Source organism: Oryzias latipes, chromosome 2 (assembly GCF_053564925.1).
Source record: "Oryzias latipes strain Hd-rR chromosome 2, Olatipes_Hd-rR_3.1".
NCBI classification, from domain to species: Eukaryota; Metazoa; Chordata; class Actinopteri; order Beloniformes; family Adrianichthyidae; genus Oryzias; species Oryzias latipes.
The window spans coordinates 2,737,994-2,759,105 of record NC_136238.1 but is presented as its reverse complement, the minus strand read 5'-3'; the positions used below and the strand labels follow the sequence as shown (position 1 = coordinate 2,759,105).

General features: G+C 41.4%; 1 protein-coding gene across 8 annotated transcripts; it reads left to right on the top strand.

The window, feature by feature from the left end:
* The first annotated feature begins 7,354 nt into the window (after positions 1-7,354).
* Positions 7,355-12,718, top strand: LOC144983637 (uncharacterized). Of its 8 annotated transcripts, none has more exons than XM_078930610.1 (6): positions 7,355-7,978; positions 9,329-9,420; positions 9,776-9,887; positions 11,409-11,436; positions 11,573-11,672; positions 12,104-12,718. In XM_078930610.1, the coding sequence occupies exons 1-4, from the start codon at positions 7,940-7,942 to the stop codon at positions 11,412-11,414; spliced, it is 249 nt and encodes an 82-aa protein (XP_078786736.1). In that variant the 5' UTR covers positions 7,355-7,939; the 3' UTR covers positions 11,415-11,436; positions 11,573-11,672; positions 12,104-12,718. The 8 variants fall into 8 exon arrangements, 4 of the variants coding, with proteins under 4 accessions (XP_078786736.1, XP_078786733.1, XP_078786729.1 ...); XM_078930607.1 differs by having other exon boundaries at positions 11,553-11,672; XR_013647386.1 differs by adding an exon at positions 8,962-9,044 and having other exon boundaries at positions 7,606-7,978; positions 11,409-11,672.
* The last annotated feature ends 8,394 nt before the right edge of the window (positions 12,719-21,112 follow it).

Genomic DNA, 21,112 nt, shown 5'->3' with positions numbered 1-21,112 from the left:
GTATATAGCGGCTCGTGGGGTGGCCACTGGGGTGGCCGGCCACCCCAGTGGCCACCCCCTGGTGGCGCCACTGGTTTGATGGAGCTTCAACACTGATTGACCCATGAAGAGTAGAAAAAGGCACCTGGCATGCATCCAAAGAAAGGGTTGGAACTCAGATTACATTTAAACTCTGACTTTACTCTACTTTAACCCTTGTGCTATCCTATGACCCCCACCCAAACATTGACGTGTTCTCCCTAACATGACGTGGCTAAAGGTGAGGAGGATTTCATGTAATCTCTGGACACCAGTGAAGATCACAAATCATTGTAAAGAAAAGGTTCAGTGCACTGTCTTGTGGGGTCTAGATGACCAAACTGCCTAGAATAGCACAAGGGTTAAGCGAACCAAATGAGTCCAGTCCGAATACACCCTAAAACCTTCGTTTTCCCCTGCCTTGACTTTAACACAAACCCAGACAAGAGCAGCACATCCTGTGTACTAGTTACTTCAGGTGTTTTGATGCAAGCTGGAATAACAGCACCCAGCAGCACTACCACTGCCTCGCTTTTCTCCAAAAAAAAAGACAAAGCAGAGTTGGTGAAAGGGAAGACGTCCGCTGAGCTACAACGAACCTGTCTATAATAAAATAATAATTAAAATGACAGTACATTCCTATGAGCATTACAATGTCTTTAATGGAAAACTGTATAACCCAAAAGAAGTTGTTCTTGAACCATTTGAAGCCAAACACATGCCATATCTTGAAGCTTCAATCAATGAATCCTGTATTTTTATCTCAGTTGACAGCAGCTACTTACCAACTAACAGCTTTTGTACACACTAAAAAAATGCATAGTTTTTAAAGTTATAACACCTAAAAATGTGCTTTAGGGTATAGCATGCAATTCTACTTCTAGTCTGATCTTTATTTCATGCTAAAAATACAACAGAACTGCAAAGTAATCGAGATAGAAAGGGCTTACTGTGGGCAGGGTTAGCCTGACTGATCCTAAAGCTTGCCAGCTAAAGCAAAGACCCACTGTTTCCGCTCAACACGTCTCTCACACACACACACACACACTCACACACATACTGCACTGTGCAAATGAACTGTGGTGCGGTGGCGAGCACGGCTGCGGACGAACCCACGCCAAACTGGCCACCAAATGTGAAAAACGTGTTTGTACCTAGCATGCTAAGTCGCTAACCTAAGACAAAGGATGGTTTGTTGCACAAAGCCCATCTGTTTGTTATCCTGAGTTTCATTATTCTTAAAAAATGAAAATGAAAATGTGGGAGTAGGTATAGTATTGGAGCTGGGAACAGGAAGACGACTGACGGTGTCAAGAGTAGCCTGGTAACCTTGGTTTGACAAGGAGTGCTGATAAATGTCACACCTTCATTTTGTTTGTTTTCATATCAGATGAGCACCTTCCACTCCCCACTGCACCACCTTTACCCACAAAATAGTGCAAAGCCACATTACTTCCTGTTGTAAGAGGAAAATCTGTCTGTTTACATAGCAGCTAGACAGGATACGTAAAAAACAAAAAACAAAACTTGTTTTGACTTTAAAGTATAAGCTGTTTTATTAAATACGCAGAATGCATACGTAGCCTTTAATGCTGGGGATGTCGCAGACAACACCTAAAGAACATGTGCTCTATCACCTATTGCTACTCTTTGACTATGTATGCGATCAATGCATATCGACTTTGCTTCAACATGGAGCACTGTCATTTTCATGACAGTATTAGCTCATTCACGTTGAGTGCATTAAAAAAAAAACTTTGATGAGTGTATTTCAATGTCTTTCATTTCATTTAAAACATTCTAAGATCTGTTGCTAACCTACTTTCATGCTTTACTTCATAACCCTAAAATTTTCTTTCTCAAGCTGTGATGCTGTGTGGTGACAAAATGATAGTTAAACACCAGCATGTCATTGTTGTGATGGAGCTTCAATAGTTGATTAAACTATCTTCCATAGATGTAATGTGGGACACTTCTTCAACTTTTTTAGGCCATTCAAATAGAACATGTTCAAATGTATTTGTATTCAAATATAGGATTCGTGAATTATTGTTCCTTTTTTCTTTGTTTCTTTAATGAATAATACCTTACTTTTTCAATACAGGAAGTTAAGAACTATTTAAAATATTTTACTTAACAAAAAAGAAAAAAAAGAAAAAAAGGAATGTACCTTGGCTTTCAGTTTATGAAATTCTCTTCTTGAACTACATATAGCAGCTTTAAGATCAAAAAGGGTATTTATTTTACCCAAAAAATAAGAGTGTACATCTATATTAAGTCAGCTTTCCTGCCCCAGTAACACAATTTCAAAAAATCCTTTATATTAAGAAAGTTTAGCTGCAAAGAGGCAGAACAGAGAGAAGCTGGATGGCTTCTATTCTACTGCTGACTCTGGCCGCATGTGGAGGGGCCTGCAGCACATCACAGACTACAGAGGCACCATCACCATCAGTGCTGCAGACAGCCTGCCCGACGAACTCAAGGCCTTCTACACCCGCTTTGAGACGTCCACCCCCCACACGGAGGGACCGTTATATTCTTGGACCATTACACCCCCCTCACCCCCACCGGTCGTCTCAACAGCCCAGGTAAACAAAGCCCTGAGGAGGATCAACCCCCTAAAGGAGACAGGTCTGGACAACATTCCTGGACGAGCTCTCAGAGCTGCTAACGAGCTGACAGACGTTCTCACCTCCATATTCAACCTCTCCGTCAGCCAGAGAATCGTCCCCCCCTGCCTCAAGACCACAACCATTGTCCCCCTCCCCAAGAAGAGCCCTCCCACCTGCCTGAATGACTACAGGCCAGTGGCACTCACTCCGATCATTATGAAGTGCTTTGAGAGGGTGATGCTGACCCACATCCAGAGCAGCATTCCAGACACACTAGACCCCCTGCAGTACGCATACCGGCCCAACAGGTCCACCTCGGACACCATCGCTGCAGCACTGCACACCCCCCTCTTACACCTGGAAAATAAAGACTCATACATCAGGATGCTCTTTATTGACTACAGTTCTGCTTTCAACACGGTTGTTCCCCACAAACTGTTCTCCCTTGGAATACATCCCATCATCTGTGACTGGCTCCTGGACTTTCTGACTGGCAGGCCTCAGTCTGTCAGAATAGGGAACAGGACTTCAGCCAGCATCATCTCTAACATTGGCACACCACAGGGCTGTGTTCTCAGCCCCATCCTCTACACCCTGTTGACCCACCACTGTGTGGCCTCTCACAAGGACAACATCATCCTGAAGTTCGCCGACGACACCGCTGTGATAGGACGCATCACTGGCGGGGACGAAGCAGCCTACAGGAGGGAGGTGGCCAGTCTGGTGACATGGTGTCAGGACAACAACCTCACCCTCAACACCGACAAGACAAAGGAGATGATAGTGGACATGAGGAAGGAGAGGAGGAACCTTCATCAGCTGCTTCTTATCCAGGGTCTGGAAGTGGAGAGAGTGAGCAGCTTCAGATATCTGGGGGTCCACCTCAGCCAGGACCTCACCTGGGCACTAAACACCTCACAGCTGGTGAAGAAAGCTCATCAGCAGCTGTACTTCCTGAGGAAGCTGAGGAAGCTGCATGTCCCCAAAGATCCTCAGTAACTTCTACAGCTGCATGGTTGAGTCCATCCTGACCAGCTGCATCACAGTGTGGTACGGCAGCTCTACAGCCATGGACCGCAAATGCCTGCAGAGAGTGGTAAAAACTGCGTCCAAGATTACCAGGACTCCTCTGCCCTCGCTGCAGAGCATCTACAAACGCAGGGTCTGCAGGAGAGCTGCCTCCATCATCAAGGACCCCACCCACCCGCAACGAGGACTGTTCACTCTCCTCCCCTCAGGACGGAGGTACAGGAGTGTGAAGTGTAGGACCACCAGACTCAAAAACTCTTTCTTTCCCTCTGCCATCAGACTTCTTAACAGCTGACTGGAGTCTGAAACAACAACTGCACCTTTGCACATCCCCACTGTCCGCTACTGTTATTGTCACTTTTGCACTTTAGTATTGCCACCCGACATCTTGTGTTTTGTGTGTATGTTGTGTGTGAATTTTTTTGGCATTCGGAGCAGGCAGCAAAGAAAGAATCTCATTTTGAATCTTGAATCTTGAATCTTTAAAATAGAAAGCCAGTAAACCCTAAACAAACCCCAAAAAGTACTTCAAATAGTCAAACGTTATTTTTTGCTCAAAGAGGACCAAACACTGAACTCCAACAATCACCTACAACATAATAGCAAGATATGAGAATTAACACCAGCTGCTAATTTCCTCACAGTAAGTAAATGTTTAATCTTTCTGGTTAATCTGCGAGGGTTGTAGTGAAAACTAGTCATGTCCACATTACAGAAGAGTCTGTGGAAAAGTTTACAATAATAACTGAAAAGAAGTAGCTTATATAAATAAACTTTTCCCGCTGGTGAGGAAAAACAAATGAAATGATTTGAACTAATGGTCCGAACTCCCACTTACAATTTCTGCTGCTTCAAACAAAAGAAAAGAAAAAAATAAATAGACTTACTTTTATGATATGAAAACAGAGTTTTATTTCAAAAGAAGATGGAGAACTTTTGGGTTGAGTCATTTAGAAAAATGTCAATCCAAAGTGTGTTTTTTTGTCCCTTTTCAAACCCTCTGGGTCAGATCATGCACACCTGACATATTTAATATACTGTTATGCAGACGACACTCAGTTTTATGTACCTGTGCCACTAGACTTTCGTTTAGTACTTAGAAACAGCTTAACTCCTCAATGAAGTTTTTCTACGTAACAATGACAAAACAAAGTCTTTTTAGAACAGGAAGGACATTTCAGGACAGTCAAGTTAGAAAATTTTGGAGCCATAATAAACATATAGATCCGAGTTTGAGTGCTCACTAAATCAACCAATGCCCATCTCAATCGCATATTGAGACTCTGAGATGTGAAGTCCAAAACAAGATTTGGAGAAATGAATTTACGCCTTCAACTGCTGTAACAGTATCTCCTGTCTGCTCTTTAAAAAAGAAATTGGTTAGAAAGCTGTGCCTCATTCAGAATGATCCATAGGAGGCAAGCAGCTGGTAGAACCTAAAGATGGAGCCAAACAAAAGGAAGCTATTTTCAGCTACTGTGTAGCACGCAGATGGAACCAGCTTTCCAATGAACTTCACCAACTGTATCTATTATTAGCATCTGAAGTCCTGTTGTTTATTTTTTTTGCTTTTTTTCACAGAAGGTACCTGTAAAATGTCCTTCAAAAATGTTGTGTAAACAAAAACTATTTTACAGGACAGATTCACACTCTAACCAATTTATGAGCCTTTTTTTCTTTTTTTCTTTTTACTTGTCCTGTCCAACAGCTGGGCAGACAGATGAGAGCTGAGGGCCTCATGTGTTGGACATATTTTACTTTAGCAAGAGGGGTTATTAATCTTCAGACAAACCAAAGGTGTGACTGAACAAACCCCTTTTGTAATTGAGGCCAAACTTTATTAATTTCAACCATGTTTGAAAATTTCGGGTCTTGGACCGGACGGAAAAGGAAAGAAGGGAAGAAGAGAGAGGGATGTTAGAGAAAGGGGGGGGTGATAGTGAGGGGGGGGGTAAGACCATGAAGCAGCATAGAGCAGACAGGTTTACTGGTTGTTTATCATTACGGTAAGGTTCAAATGTAGTACAAAAAGGGCGGGGCCTGTCCACACACACACTCAAATGTTATAAACACACCTGCTAGCTGCAAAAATGTCCACATGTCAACATGTACACAAAGCAGATAGTGTTCACACGCATACCTATGCCTTTAAACCACCTAGTGTGAAATCTTTCATTCATTCAATCATGCAAACTGTTAGTGCAAAGGTGAGCTAACACCTGTGCTCAGGTGAGTGTTTATGTTCTTCTAAAATGGATGGTGGAATGTGAAAAGAAGGAGGAGGAGCGCCCAGCCACCCCCACACCCAGACCCCCGCCGCAGCAGCAGCGGCAGCCGGAATCCCCCCAACGCCACCGGGAACGGCAGGGAACAACCGCCCCCCGGGCGACAAAGACCGCCACCCAGGCCAGGGCCAGCAGGACCGCCGCGAGGCCCCCAGAGCCAGAGAGCAGGGAGGCGCGGAGGGAAAGAGAGCGCCGCCCCAGCCCAACCAGGAAAGCAGCCCTCCCGCCGTGCCGGGAGAGCCCAACACAGGGCCCCACCGGAGAAGGACGCCCACAGCCCCAGACGTGCACCCCACCACCACCCAGGAGTTCCGGGCATCCCCCCGCCCCAACCCCAGGTACGAGCCAGGACCCCCCAAGGGAGACCCCGCTCCGCGCTCCAGGCAGCCACACACCCGGCCCACGGTTGGTCCAGGGAGGAGCAAGGCAGGGACCCGCCGTCCCCGCCCAGGAGGGGGGAAAATTGAAAAAGGGGCCCACAAGGGGTGTTGTAAATATGGCCCGACCAGGCTCGGCCACTGTTGGAAGTTTGGCGGGGCCCAGCGCTCAGGGGCAAGGACCAGGACCCACCCCCCAGGGACACGAACACCCCCGGCTCAGGTGTAATGTGAACCCCCCCACCGCGCGGAGAGAGCACCGCCGGGCCCAGGAAGCCGGCACCAAGGGGGCACAGCCGCCGTCGCCAAGGGGCCCACACCCCCCACCAGGGAAGGGGTAGGGGACAGATGGACCCAGGTCCCAACTTCCTTGCAAAATGTGTGTGCGTGTATGTGTGTTTGAGAGGGTGTGTGTGTGCATGTGTGTGTGTTTATGTTGGAATGTATATATTGAAAGGGGAGGGGTGTGTGTACTAAGGGGGGTGCAGTTAAAATTGGCAAGTAGGGCACTAAGGGGACATCTCCTGATTACTCACAGTGATGTCCCCTCACCCTCCCCACCAAGGGGCCCTAAATGTCTAAGGTGCGGTTAAAATTGGCGGGTAGGGTGCTAGGAGGACATCTGCTGCTTGCAGAGACTTTGTGTGTACTGTAAGATGCTGTAAGATGACTTTTAAATTGGTCAATTTCAACATAAGGCAGGGGTCGGGAACCTTTTTGGCCAAGAGAGCCATAAATGCCACATATTTTTAAATGTAATTTTGAAAGAGCCATACAATAATGTAGTGTCCCTTCCCCACACTGAGGCACGGAGACTTAACCTCTTTTAAAGTTCTTTATTCTGGTTACTGCAGACCGCAACAAACGCCGTTCAATTAATTCAGCAACTCCTGAATCTCTCCCGCCGACACGAGAGCGCTTCTCCCAACTTTATATTCCCCTGCTCCCGCTGCAGCCCTCCCATTTCCTTATCCGGCCCATAGCTGAACCCCATTGGTCCAAACTACCTAACAACAGGCTGAGTATGGAGTTAATTCAGTCTCAATAATCAGAAATGCACACAACCGGTTTTACAAATGCACACGCTCCGATTCACAAATGTCATTTTATGCAAACGTGAAAAATAAATTCGGAAATACACACCCTGTGTTTCACAAACACACAGATTGTGTTTCACACATGCACACTAAATGTTTTACAAATGCACAATAAGTGTTTCTCACAAATGTGCACACTGTATTTCACAAAAACATTTTAGAAATTCACAATAAATGTATCAAAAATGCACAGTAAGTGCTTCACAAACATGATTTTTAGGTACACATGTGATGTGAACTCACAGATCATTCGAACTGCAGACTGTGCATTCAAAATCCCGTTCTCGTTTGTGAATCTCCCCGTGTGTGTGAGAGATTTTTCTACGGTGAATATTGAGACTCATCTGACGGAGCGGGTCAACTAATGTCACCATTGGCTAGTGAATCTGTCAATCAAACTCATCGGCAAAGCAGGCGGGTTCGCTTTTAACCAATCGAATGGCCCCTTACACTCCTCACTTTCAAAGTGACGAGGGAGGGAGCTGTTCAGCACAGCAGTTGGGAGGACGCGGGCGGCAAACATGGCGGAGAGGTCTTCTGAACGGGATCAGTCTCAGCCCGTAAGTAATGCATTTATTTGATCATTCCCTCGTTGTACGTCCTGTAATGTTATTGAATACTAAGTTGAAGCGATCTCCTTTGCCAAGTGACATGTGTGAATGCTTTATGAACACTGCAGCCGAGTCGTTTGCAGAGTACCCCCACCGCAAATTAGCTTAGCTTTGTTTTGCTTAGCCTGTGCAAGTTGTGGCTGCCTGTGAGTGTGAGTGAAGTTCAGCTAGCGTCTATAGCCAATGATCTGTAGGTTCTTAACATGATTCATAAGGAGCCAAGGGGAAAACATGCCGGATTTACAGCAGCAAAGAAAGTTTAATAAAAAGTATTGATTTGGAGACGGCGATTTGTTTAAACACTGATGCTATGCTATGCTAACTAGCTAGTTGTTCCGTGTGCTGCCTTTATGTAAACGCGATCCGGGTTAAAGTTAGACACAGTCTTTTCACAACCCAGACTTTAAGACGGGGTGGACTGTGCAACAAAGTTAATTCATATGACATTCATGAAAACAGCATTTTTTAAATATAACATACATGAATCCACTGTTGAATGAAAGAAGCCTCATTAAGTTTCTAACGTTAGAACCCGTATTCATTGTGATGACCAGCCCTGTGAGATTGTGTCAGTGACAGCCACTAAAATCCCCGTATCTTTACTTCCAATGACAAAATGACAAGAATCCCAAACATTATGATGTTTTTAGGCTGTTTTGTAGTCGATAAGTAATCACAGAAAGGGTGGATGGGAGAAATCAGCTGTCAACAGTGATTAGAGTAGAAGTTACTGTAAGTATTACACAAGGCTTCCTGTGATCAGTGTCTTGTCTCTGATTTTTTTAAAGCTGTTCTTTACTACAAGCTCAAGTAATCATAGCAAGAGTGTTTTAAAAAAAATTCCCCTTTCATATATTTGAAAATTATGTAATTTAAGATAAGACAGCTAAATGATCTAATCCATGTTTGTTGTGTTTTTATTTATTCTCTAGGAATTACTGAAGCGTGACAGCGTGACAATCTTTTGTTCCTCGTGCCATCAGGCAATACAACTCTCTGGCAGGGCATCTTACAAGTAATTTCTTTTAATTTTACCCACTGATTTTCCAATTATTTACCTTTTTTATCAATCTTTTTATTTTGTGATATTTCTATTTGTAATGCATGTGTGTTTGTGTTTTTTTAAGATGGCCATTTTTAAAAAAATTTCCTCAGGGATTATTAAATACCCTTCTATTCTATTCTATTTCATATTTTATCATCCTATTGTATTACTGTTTTACCTGTCAATTGGGAATTTAGCATTTTTGCCGCCGTAAACATCTGTCAGTTGAAAGTATTTGTACTTGTATTCCATAGATCCTGTACCTGAAGATAGCAGAGAACAACTGTGCAGACACCCACTTGGCCTTCTTCAGTGACGCTGTGAACGTTTATGGCTTTCCTCTGAGGTATTCATGTTATTCATAAAGAAATCTTTTATTCACATATCAGGCAGTATAAGTACTTGGTTATTTGTACAAAAATAAAATTACTTTTTTTAGACTCCTCTCCATAAACAAAGGCAACTCTAAAACTCTTTCCCCTCATGAATAACATTTTACCCCCCCCCCCCCCCCCTAACAGTCTCTCTCACCTCATTTTTTCCCCCAGTGATACATGTAACCCACTCCTGCAATTTTTTAACCTAGAAATTCTACTTATTGGCATCATACATAAGAACATTACATTTTAAACTGATGTGTACCGTATTGGCGATGCATTTGTAATTATGTGTTTGAGACATGATTTTCATGTTATTGTCAGGGTGAGAGGAGATCACGGAGGAGAAAATGTGGGCATAGCTGAGTTAATGCTCACAGTACGTACAACTGACACAAACAGCTTCATTGTGGGAAAAGTGTACACACAATCAACGGTGAGTTGAACCTAGTTTTAGAAGCTTTAATATATACACAGGGCTCCAGACTGCGTCCAAATTTGAGTGTGCGACTGAATTTTACACCCAGTTGCACATGTGCTACCAGTAAATTTGCCTCCTCCACCCTCCGTATTTTTTATACATTAAACATGAAAGGAGCACGTCAATGATCGATGAAATGAGAGATGAAATCATCAATGAGACGCGAGCGCACACGCACGCAGGCAGACACACACACTCGCGCGAATACTCATGAGACTGGAGCACACGCGAGCACACACTCGCGTTTCATTGAGTGATGCCTGAGGCGGCCAATGCGTGTGAGAAGAACAGGGAAAGTCACTGCAAGTGGCTAAAATATGTGGAGGGGCGGGGCCTAGAGATAATCGAGCGCACGTAAACATCTGTGGGAAGGAAACGGAGACAAATATCATCACAACCTGATATGTGCGTCTGAGCTATGAGCAAGTGAACTATTGATTCGTTCTTCCGAACTGCAGCTAGTGTACCAGTGACAGAGTGTACAGCAGGGGTCTCAAACTCGCATGAAATCGAAGCTGCAGCGAGACTGAAAGAGACCAGGAATTAGGAGTTGTCCTTAACATTCAATTTCGTTTTAATATGCCTCTCCCCCTAAGTATGATCTGTGATATTACATCTTTTATAATTATTTTAATGTTTTGTAATGGATGTAGCCTTTTTTTAATCAGTTGGTATTTTAAATTATTTTAATTGATCAGTGAACTACAAAAAACCCATCAGGACGCATGTCCCATAATGCATTGTTTTGTAGTCTGTAGGGCAGCTTTTAGTCAGTTCAATACTAAATTTCCAGCTGCGTTCGCTCTGATTGGTGTCTTGCTCTCACCCCTTTCTGGTGATATTTTTGTTTTGATTGACAGGTGATGTTGGAGCAAAAACAAAAATATACGTCACACACCAGGTGATCTGTGCAGTGTTGCGTCCATCTTGGGTGATCTCAAACACGCTTATTGTGCATCTTGGCTGCACCTATTTGGTGTCACCAACATGAATTTCCATCCTCTAATATTTACATACATTTAAGTATTGTTTGAAACTGTGAAATTACGAAAGGTTACTACGGTAATCACTTGTTACTAAAAACTTTTTTTATTCTAAATGTATGGTATTTTTTTTACTATTTTTACTTAGTTGTACTGTCATGACAGCGATGGTGATGTCAGTTTACCTTCATGTTGCATCTTCAAAAGTGCAGAATAAAATATGACACTGAATTAGAAACAGCACATTGTAATTTCTGCATCTATTATTAAAGTATTTATTTGTAATACAGTGGAAATTAGTAGATTTGGTTAGAATGTTGATTTACGGTATGCGCCCCTAAATTTTCTGGTTGTGCCCCTAAAATTTTCAGTTAGGGGCCACTATGCTCCTAGTGAAAAAAGTTAGTCTGGAGCCCTGATACATAAAAGTGAATGATGTATTAAAAATAAATCTGACAATATAATATTTCTTTTTGCTTTTTTCCAAATACAGGATTGAGCTCCTCTGGTGTGATGTCTTCGTGAGTGTTACTGGTTTATATTACAACATCCTGCACTCTCCTGAGGACCAAGACTTTCTCAATATCAGTCACATCACGTATTCTGCTGCCATTACATTTTTCTACCACGCATTCAGGCCAGTTTGGATGTCTTTAGTGACGCGTGGGACAGCCATCCAATCAGGACGGAGCAAAGCATGACACCAAATCAGCTGTGGCAGTTGGGCTTGACCCAGAACCCTGTTTCTGATCCCCGGGTAAATGCTTTATTTAATCTCACTGTACTGGACAACTGATTTGTGTGCAGTTTGACTAAAGTGGAAAGTATCAAGAAGAGTATCATGAAATCATAATGACTACAGTGAATTTTCATCGAAAATGAATGAAAAGGATTATTGTTGTGTGGTGCAAACAATTTCCCTAAATTGTTTGTTTGTAGGAAGAATAGCACATCTGCAAGTTCAAAATGCATCACAATGCATGGCATTATGAGCCATCAGCTGTACTAATGTCACTACTTTGTTAAGGTTCACTTATTTGCAAATTATAAACAGTTATGGAGATATGAGGTCTGCCTGCAAGCAACAATATAAGTTATTATTAGTCGGTCACTGTTCCTACATAATCTAAAACACAAAAAAAAACAGTGCTGTTCATAAACAGTATCTTTTTTTTTTTTTTTTGTCAGGGTATGCTGGTTCCAGAGATTGAATGGGAGGAGAGTGGATCCATGACTGAACCTCATCCTGGGATCAATGTCCTGGTATGGGACAGTCCTCTTTTGGGTCCACAAATGTTGGAACTGCAAGACGACATCAATCCATTGTTTAATTCAGACCGTGTGGGAGTGGACCTACATCTTTACTGTCCAGTGTGTTTAGAACTTAATTTAGGTGACATAATTACATACAGAAGAAGAGAGACTGAGCGGGGCAAGACAGAGTTCAAATCAATACTGCTGTATTGTTCAAGGGACTTCATTGTATGTAAGGAAGTTATGAAAATTAGTTCCAGTTTAAATAAAATTCAAATCAGTAGAGATCCCACATTTGCTTAAATTTTGATGTTTTAATCTGTCCATGTTTCTCTGAATTTTACTCTGCAATAAAGGGTGAATGTTTGCACTTTGTTGTTCTATGACCATCTTTTGTTGTGTAGTATTTAACCAGCTATAAAACCCAGAGAGATGAGGATCTTTTTTGCAAGGGTGACCTGGCCAAGAGGTGTATATGTATATGGTTACAATATAAAATCAATGACATTTGAGTTATTAAAAAAATAAAATTAAGGTCAAGCAAAGTGACTTCGGGCTGAGCAGGGGGGGTGTATTGGGTATCTGTGATTGACAGTGAGATGAACTTGAGGTAATGTAGTCCCACTGCGTGGTACGGAGCAAAGTGATGCCAGTTTCTCCACAAAACCTGTGGAAGTTGAAGATTTTTCTCCTCCACCTTCATATGATCAAAACCGTGTCTGAGTGTTGAAATGACGCTAGCATGAAAGCTAAGAGAATAACGTACAAACAATCCCGAGTGAAACATTCATTTTAAATCTAATGACCAGTACAGAGTTCGATGGATTCAATGTCAACTGCATTCAACCAATGTTGCCTTGCTTCCAGGTCCACTGAAAAGTTGCACAAGCCAGTAATTTTTGACAACCGAAGGCAATAAACCGACAAGCCATGCTAGGGCTAACACGCTAACGACCGACTGGTCCAGAATCAAAAAGAGGGCGGGGCTTTTGCCACCCGCAGAAAGCGTAGAGAAAGTGTAAGGGGCCATTCGATTGGCTAAAAGCGAACCCGCCTGCTTTGCCGATGAGTTTGATTGACAGATTCACTAGCCAATGGTGACATTAGTTGACCCGCTCCGTCAGATGAGTCTCAATATTCACCGTAGAAAAATCTCTCACACACACGGGGAGATTCACAAACGAGAACGGGATTTTGAATGCACATTCTGCAATTCGAATGATCTGTGAGTTCACATCACATGTGTACCTAAAAATCATGTTTGTGAAGCACCTACTGTGCATTTCTGATACATTTATTGTGAATTTCTAAAATGTTTTTTGTGAAACACAGTGTGCACATTTGTGAGAAACACTTATTGTGCATTTGTAAAACATTTAGTGTGCATTTGTGAAACACAATCTGTGTGTTTGTGAAACACAGGGTGTGTATTTCCGAATTTATTTTTCACGTTTGCATAAAATGACATTTGTGAATCGGAGCGTGTGCATTTGTAAAACCGGTTGTGTGCATTTCTGATTATTGAGACTGAATTAACTCCATAGCTGAGCGACAGAACTGAGGGCCAATCAGATCTCTGCTTGACGCGTTCAATGAACTCCAGAACTTTTAACGCGGCCCAACAGCCATCCAACTCAGTCCGCGACAATTTGTTTAAAACTAAATACACAAATGAATGTGTGCATTTGATTTAATTTCAACATTTTTAAAGTACAATAAGTCTGTGGATTCTTTTTAATAACATTGTTATGCTGTTGCTAATAAATGATGAGTATTTCTCGTAGTAGTTTTGCTGATGGTCTAGTCTGGTTGATACGTGGTGAGTTTCTGCTTCATGCAGGCGTTGAGACTTTAAACGTGATCGTAGGTCTGAATGTTCTGTAGATGTGACAAAGACTGCTCACATGCAGACGGGGAGCCAGACACACACTCACACGCTGCAGTGAGTGACGGGCAGCGGGTTTTACGTCTTTACAATCCCTGCGCGATTCACCTGCTGCCTGTCCCCACAACACCTCAGCCCCACCCTCTGCTTTCTCCCTCACACATCCCGTCTCCGCAACTGCGCGCTCTTTCTCAGAGACGGGAGCGCGTAGTTTTAGGCACGTCAATTCACAGGTTTCCAGATGGTACAAACCCTGTGAAATAATAAATAATAGTAACTGATAGTGCTGGCGCAGATTTCTCTCTCCAAGCACCGCTACTACTGCGCGCCTCTGGCATCGCATCGGGCCCGAGAAGGACTGGTCTAATGAAAAAAAAAACTATAATTAAAGATTTGTCTGCGAGCCACATGTGACCATCAAAAGAGCCATATATGGCTCGCGAGCCATAGGTTCCCGACCCCTGACATAAGGCAACTGGTTGCACTTTTCATATTTGAGCTTGTAGCTTTTACTTTTTACTAGTTTTACTTAAGATTGTTGCAGTCCCACTCCAATCCTCTTTTGATCTGTTGTAAAAGCGTTCCCAGTGGTTTTTAAATCATGATTATGCAGTCTTTAGGCAAAAATGAAAAAAAAAAAAACAGTGTTGTTTTTTAGGATATCGTTTCTGTAGAGTGGCAGGAGCTCCTTAGAATTTGCCTTCGAGCTGTAAGCGGGACCACTGGTGCAAATTAAGCCTCCCCACACTTCCCATCATCCATTTGTTGACTACAGCCCCTCACACCTCTAACCTAACGTTCAAAACCGCTAGTAATACTGGAGCCAGATGCCGGCACGGACGAGGAAAACGAAGACGTACATGGATCCAGTCGTCTACAAGTGGATGAATGGAGCTTGTAGCTTACCATCATAGATTCTTCGTTACGCACAAGCTTTTTCAAAATGCTCCAGATTCACAGTGATTTGCATAAAGACATTTTCATAAATGAAATTTTAATCTTAATACGGGTCCTCCATCATGGGAAAAATACCACAAAACATGTTAAAGACACTAAAAACTTAATTTTTATTGGAGTTGGTCTATAAACAAAACAGAGTTTTTTATTTAGTACTGCCAGTCAAAAGGTCTCCTTGCGCTTTCCTTGATGTCTTTTATCGTACTTACCCATTTAAAATACATTTTAAATATGAATAGAAGAGCCTACTGAGTAAGAAAATAGCAGGTTGTGTAGTTAAAAATAAGTAAGTAAAGCTAAAACTGAAAACAAGAAAGCAAGCGGGAATTCATTTTAAGGTTTGTTTCTTGTTTTAATGCTCATTTGAATTTCTGTAGTAGGCAGTCCTCTCACCTCTTCATTCACCTCTGCTTTACTAGACAGCTCAAAGAAGGGCAATGAGTTGAGAGAGGAAGAGGGGAAAGTGTGCGAGGGTGGAGCTGAGGGGACAGAGGAGGAGACCATTTTTTATGGATTAAGGTTTTTTGGAGGATTTCTACTGTTGGTGTTGCATAAATTTAGACCAAATATTTTTGGAGTAATCCCACTGATGAGTTCTATGATTTAGTCTTTAATGTTTTATAAGACCTAAACATATTAATCACAATACGTTTTATTTTTTAGATTGAATCCCTCTGATATGTTTCACAAAGACACACACAGGACGTCACACATTAAGAAATTATTGCTAAAAATTAAGCAGGAGTCCAGCTCTAAAAAAAAAGTTCTGAAAAATGATAAAAGAGCAAAAAAAACAGAATTATTTGATTTGCTATTTCTTTTTGTTATTATTTCCAGACTTTCTTTGTTTTGTTCTGCAGCATGTTCATATTTGTATAATTTTGACAGAATATTTTTCTATAGAGAACAAAATATTTCAAGTTATTTAAGGTTTAACTTGAGTTATTCTGGATTAATGTTCCTGTTTTTATTCATATTTATGTTCAAAAAGTTCAGTTTTAAAGGTTTAAAGGTTTAGCTTTAGTGTGTTCAGTAAATGTTTATCTTCTTCGGCCCAAAACCTAAAGCGTGTTTTTAACTTAGGCCCCTGTGTGACTGAGTTTGACCCCCCTGTAATACGAGTCTAGAAAATTCATGCATTTTTTGTGTAAAATGGCTAAATAGAAGATAGGGAACACAACAGGATGTTGTCAAATTTTGTATGTGTGCAGGGGGGGGGGGGGGGGGGCGCTGGTGGGGTTACTCGCCCAGGGACTAAATTAGTGTAGAACCGCCACTGCTTCCTGCTCTGTCTGTCTTCCACCCCCCCCCCCCCCCCCATCGTCTCCAGTCATGCAGCACGTTACCACACACAAATATGCCGGAGCTGTCATTTTCCGCATTCCTCTTTACTTTCGTTACCCCCACCCCCCCCACCCCACCCCCCCACGACAGGAGTTCATGAATGCACATAAATCTACTACATCTACTTTTGCCGACATTTTTACACCCTTGTTGTTTTTACTAATTTATAGACAAAATAAATCAAGATATTACAATTGAGGAAGTTCTAAAAGTCATTGAGAAAACTAAACTTCATAAAGCTGCTGGTGTGGATGAACTATCAAACCAGGTTGTTAAGTTTCCCAAATTGTCAACTACTCTACATTGTCTCTTTAGATTCTGTTTTAAGGATGGCTTTATACCATCTATTTGGTATAAATCGATCATCAAGCCGATTCCAAAATCCCCTCTAGACCCAAGAGTCCCTCTGAATGATGGAGGCATTAGCCTCCTGAGTACCGTGTATAAAGTGTTTTCTAGTATTCTAAATAATCGGTTATCTGAATACCTAGAAACAAACCAAGTCCTGGTAGAGGAGCAGAATGGATTCAGGAGAAATAGAGCGTGTATTGACAATATTTATGTTCTGTCCTCGGTGGTGAGAGCTAGACTGCAAGAAAGTAAAAGTACCTTTGTTTGTTTTGTGGATTTAAAAAAAGCATTTGACTCGATAGACAGAGATCTTCTTCAATGTAAATTACTTATGTATGGTATTAATGGTCCATTTTATAAAGCAATTGAAGCTCTGTACAAGGCTCCATTAGCCTGTGTGCAGGTGAATGACCTAAAAACAGGATGGTTTTCTACCATTTGGAGTTAAACAAGGAGATGTTCTTTCACCAACTCTTTTTTCTATCTATGTCAACGATTTAGCTCAAGAAATTAAGAAAACTAACTTGGGTATTGATATCAATATTTGGAACTTGAGCATATTACTTTATGCTGATGACATTATTTTGATAGCGGATGAGGAAATAAAATTACAAGGAATGTTAAATACAATGAATGACTGGTGTAACAAATGGAGACTCACTATCAATAGTGATAAAACACAAATCGTTTATTTTAGAAAGCCTTTAGTACCTCAAAGTAATTTTCTGTTTTATTTTGGTAAAACTACTCTCATGTTTACTGATACCTATAAATATCTTGGTTTTGTTTTTCATAAAAATATGATGTTCTCAGAAGGGAAGCAGCTGTTATCAGATTCTGCTGGGAGGAGCTTGATGATAAACAGATGAAGGTTTGTCCTGAGTTGAGTTTTGACACGTTTAGTAAATTGCACAATGTCATGGTGGGATCTGTGTTATTTATGCTGCAGGAGTCTGGGGTTATGAAGACGCTCCTGAGTGTTATAAGGTTCAAAACAGGGCAATGAGATATTTTCTGGGTGTACACAGGTTCACCACTAAAGCCGCCATTGAGGGGGACATGGGGGGGGGGGGCATGTGTGATCAAACAAAGAGCAGAAGTTCTCAGATTATGGAACCGGCTGGTGACTTTACCTGCAGAGAGACTTGCACGTAAAGTATTTGATTGGGATAGAGCTCATATTTATCCCTGGTGTAATGATGTATTGAACATTCTGTCGTCTGTGAACCTACAATCATGATTTTTCAATTGTTTGAAATGTAAGATAGATAATGTTAAGGAAACTTTAATTGGTTATTATGAAAAAGACTGGAAAATGAAACTGCTTCAAAAACCAAAATTACGAACTTATTTGCAAATTAAGGACACATTTTCTGCTGAGCCATATGTTATATATAACTTAAAAAGAGGACAAAGATCCTTATGTGCTCAACTCAGAGCAGGAGTGCGCCCCCTACAGGTGGAAGTAGGGCGTTTTAAAGGCATTCCTGAGGAGGAAAGACTCTGTGAGGTCTGTGAGCTGCGAGTGGTGGAGGATGAATTTCATTTTTTGTTTTATTGCCCTTTGTATGAGAAACAGAGACTTTGTATGTATGACGTCATAGAAAAGAAATGTCCTGATTTGTTTTGGTTATCTGAAGACAAAATTTTACGTTGGCTTTTTGAAAATGAAATGTTTTGTTTGGCAAATTTTGTGTCCAAAGCATGGACAATAAGAATGGAGACTATGTATTCTGTTAGACTCTGAGTAGGGGGGTTATTGGTTATGGGATTCTTTTTTCTTTTTGTGATGGGGATGTATCTTTATGTATTGTGTATTTTGTTTTGTTTTTCAGTGTCATATAAGCCCGTGTGGGCTGGGCACATTAGTGCATGACACTTAAATCAATCAATCAATCAATCAATCAAATATAGTTATCAGTTCAGAAGTTCCATCATGACACATTTCTATTGCTGACCGGCCGGAAGGTTAGAAGAATGAGCACAATGTCTCAAAAAACTGATAAAGACAGCAAATCCTATTAATTCTATTTACATCAGCACCACCTCCCAACGGAAAACTGGGATTGCAGCGTCATTTTTCCCACACTTTAACATTTTACTTCCATCTGCAGGTGTTTATTCCCAAACTACAGGAACTAAAAAGCTACAAACAAGAACTGGTTCAGGTTGGAAAGCTTAACCATCCACTCAGGAACTTGAACAAAAAAAATTCCAATAACACACTTTTGACAAGGTCAAGAAGGAGCAGAGCTCCTGCAGCGGGATGGGTGAAGGAGGACTTCCAGGAATTCCGCATTTGAGTTTCTAGAGAAGCACAAAATGTCCTGAACACTCTGAACTGCTTCTTACTGCAACCTAGAGAAAAATGGAAGAATTGATCTGTTTTTTGAAAGAATGAAGAGGCTTTTATCCACCCACACTTTAGCTTCAACGTATTCACATTTATTATGCTGATGCAACAACAAAGTTGACTAAAAGGGCTTTTATACTGTGCTGTTTGATTCAAACCAAGGATTGCTTCCTGAAACTGAAGGTGTTGAACTATACAAGTCAGACCGAAGCCACCGTCGCAACGCCTTCAAGCGACTACTTTTGATAAAAAGTCTATGTAAATGCGCATGCATGCACAAGTTGGGCTTCTGTATTCAAAACTCTTGCATTAACGTGACGTCAAGGGAGCTTCTACGAGGATTTTTAGGCTCTACGTTCAAAAGGCGTGACCACTGAATGCACATTGAAGTCTGACCAATCAGGGTCCCGGCTCTGGTAATGACATTTGGATGGCGTCCCTTTTATTTCATGGAGGTGCCAACTAACTCAGCTAAAATCCCTGCCTTCTTTAGAAAACGATCTCTGAATGGAAGGAGCAACAAGACAAACCTAATTTTCTTCTCTAAATGTGCATGTCAGCCGTTTTTAGAAACCTTTCCTCTTTGGATAGTGAATTTCAAGGTTTTCTGTAAACCACACCAGGATTCAGTTTTGGGGTTCTCTTCATTAGATTGACCAAAGTTTGTTTGTGTCCCAATGTTCCGGACCAAACAGCTCGGTGTAAAAGCGTTCCAGTTATAATTGGCTTAACGTTCAAATCTGTAGAATAACAAATGTCTAGTTGGTAAAGCAGGTTTATGTAGGATGGATATATTTGAGTGCGTTTTTGTCCCCCGATTAGCACCTGTTTGGGCAGGACAATCCTCAAACAAGTAGCTTTTCAAAGAGCCTCTATCATGCTTTTCTGAAGGCTTTCTACAGTATGTTCATATGTATAATAATCATTTTTCGGCACACTAAAGAACACATTTTTTTAATGAAATATGAGCTTAACCTGCCCTATTTACCTACCCGAAAGTAAGACGACGCGATCGCTGAGGCACCGCCTTTTGCTCACTGTGGGTGTGGCCCATTTCATGATGTCGGCCTCAGCAGCTTGTCTGCGTTTAGCCCAAGAAAACAAAGATAGATGCCAATATTTTGTCAAAAAAAAAGAAAACGTTAGCCGATCACTGCTATCTCCATGGAGATTAGGGTGGGTGTTAGTCTGGGGGTGGTGCTGGCAGCACAGACTCTTCCTGGAAAGGGGCTGTTCCTCACTTTGTGACATCACTATGTGAGAATTGATCGTTTTCATGGATTGGGAGGGGCTGGTGCTCAGAAAGCAGGTTTTTAGAGGAATAAACGGATCAAAATACTGCTTTGCGGTTGTTGTTTTTTGTGAGGAATTGACATTATAATACACTTAAAAGTTTAAAACAATTAACTTAGCACGGAATACGCCCTTTAACTTGTAATGCTTCCAGGAAGTTTGATTTACTCAAATGTATAATCAAACCAAACCAAATAACTTCAAACAAGTCTTTTTTTTTCCTTGTACTCAAGAGCCGCCATGTGGAAAAACCTGATGTTTATCTTATCTTATACTAAAGCAGTTGCTATTTTGGAAGTTCTTCCATTGACAAAAACAAACATAAAAACTATGAGCTTACATGTATTTACCATAAACAAAAATGTCTTCCTTACATTTCACACATGTGGGGGCCACAAATACGTAATTTTACTCAACCGTACTGTAAGATGTAGTCAGCATTTTTTTAGGACTAGAAGGTCGTCCCTTAAAAATGATTAAACTATTTGATACAAAGTGTTTACAAAATTAGTGACTTGTCTCATTTCATAGAAAAACTGTGAGATTGGATTTTCTGAACGTTTCACAAATTACATCAATACATCATCAGTTCACATAATTACAATAAATGTACAAATAACTGATTAGTGATGCTTGAAAATAGATCTAAATTGATGATTATACAGTATAGTACAAAATGATTGTTCTACACGTCGTCTTTTATAGAAGCAGGCAGCCTCCAGATGTCAATACACTTTGTGCCACTTTATGCTCTACTTTG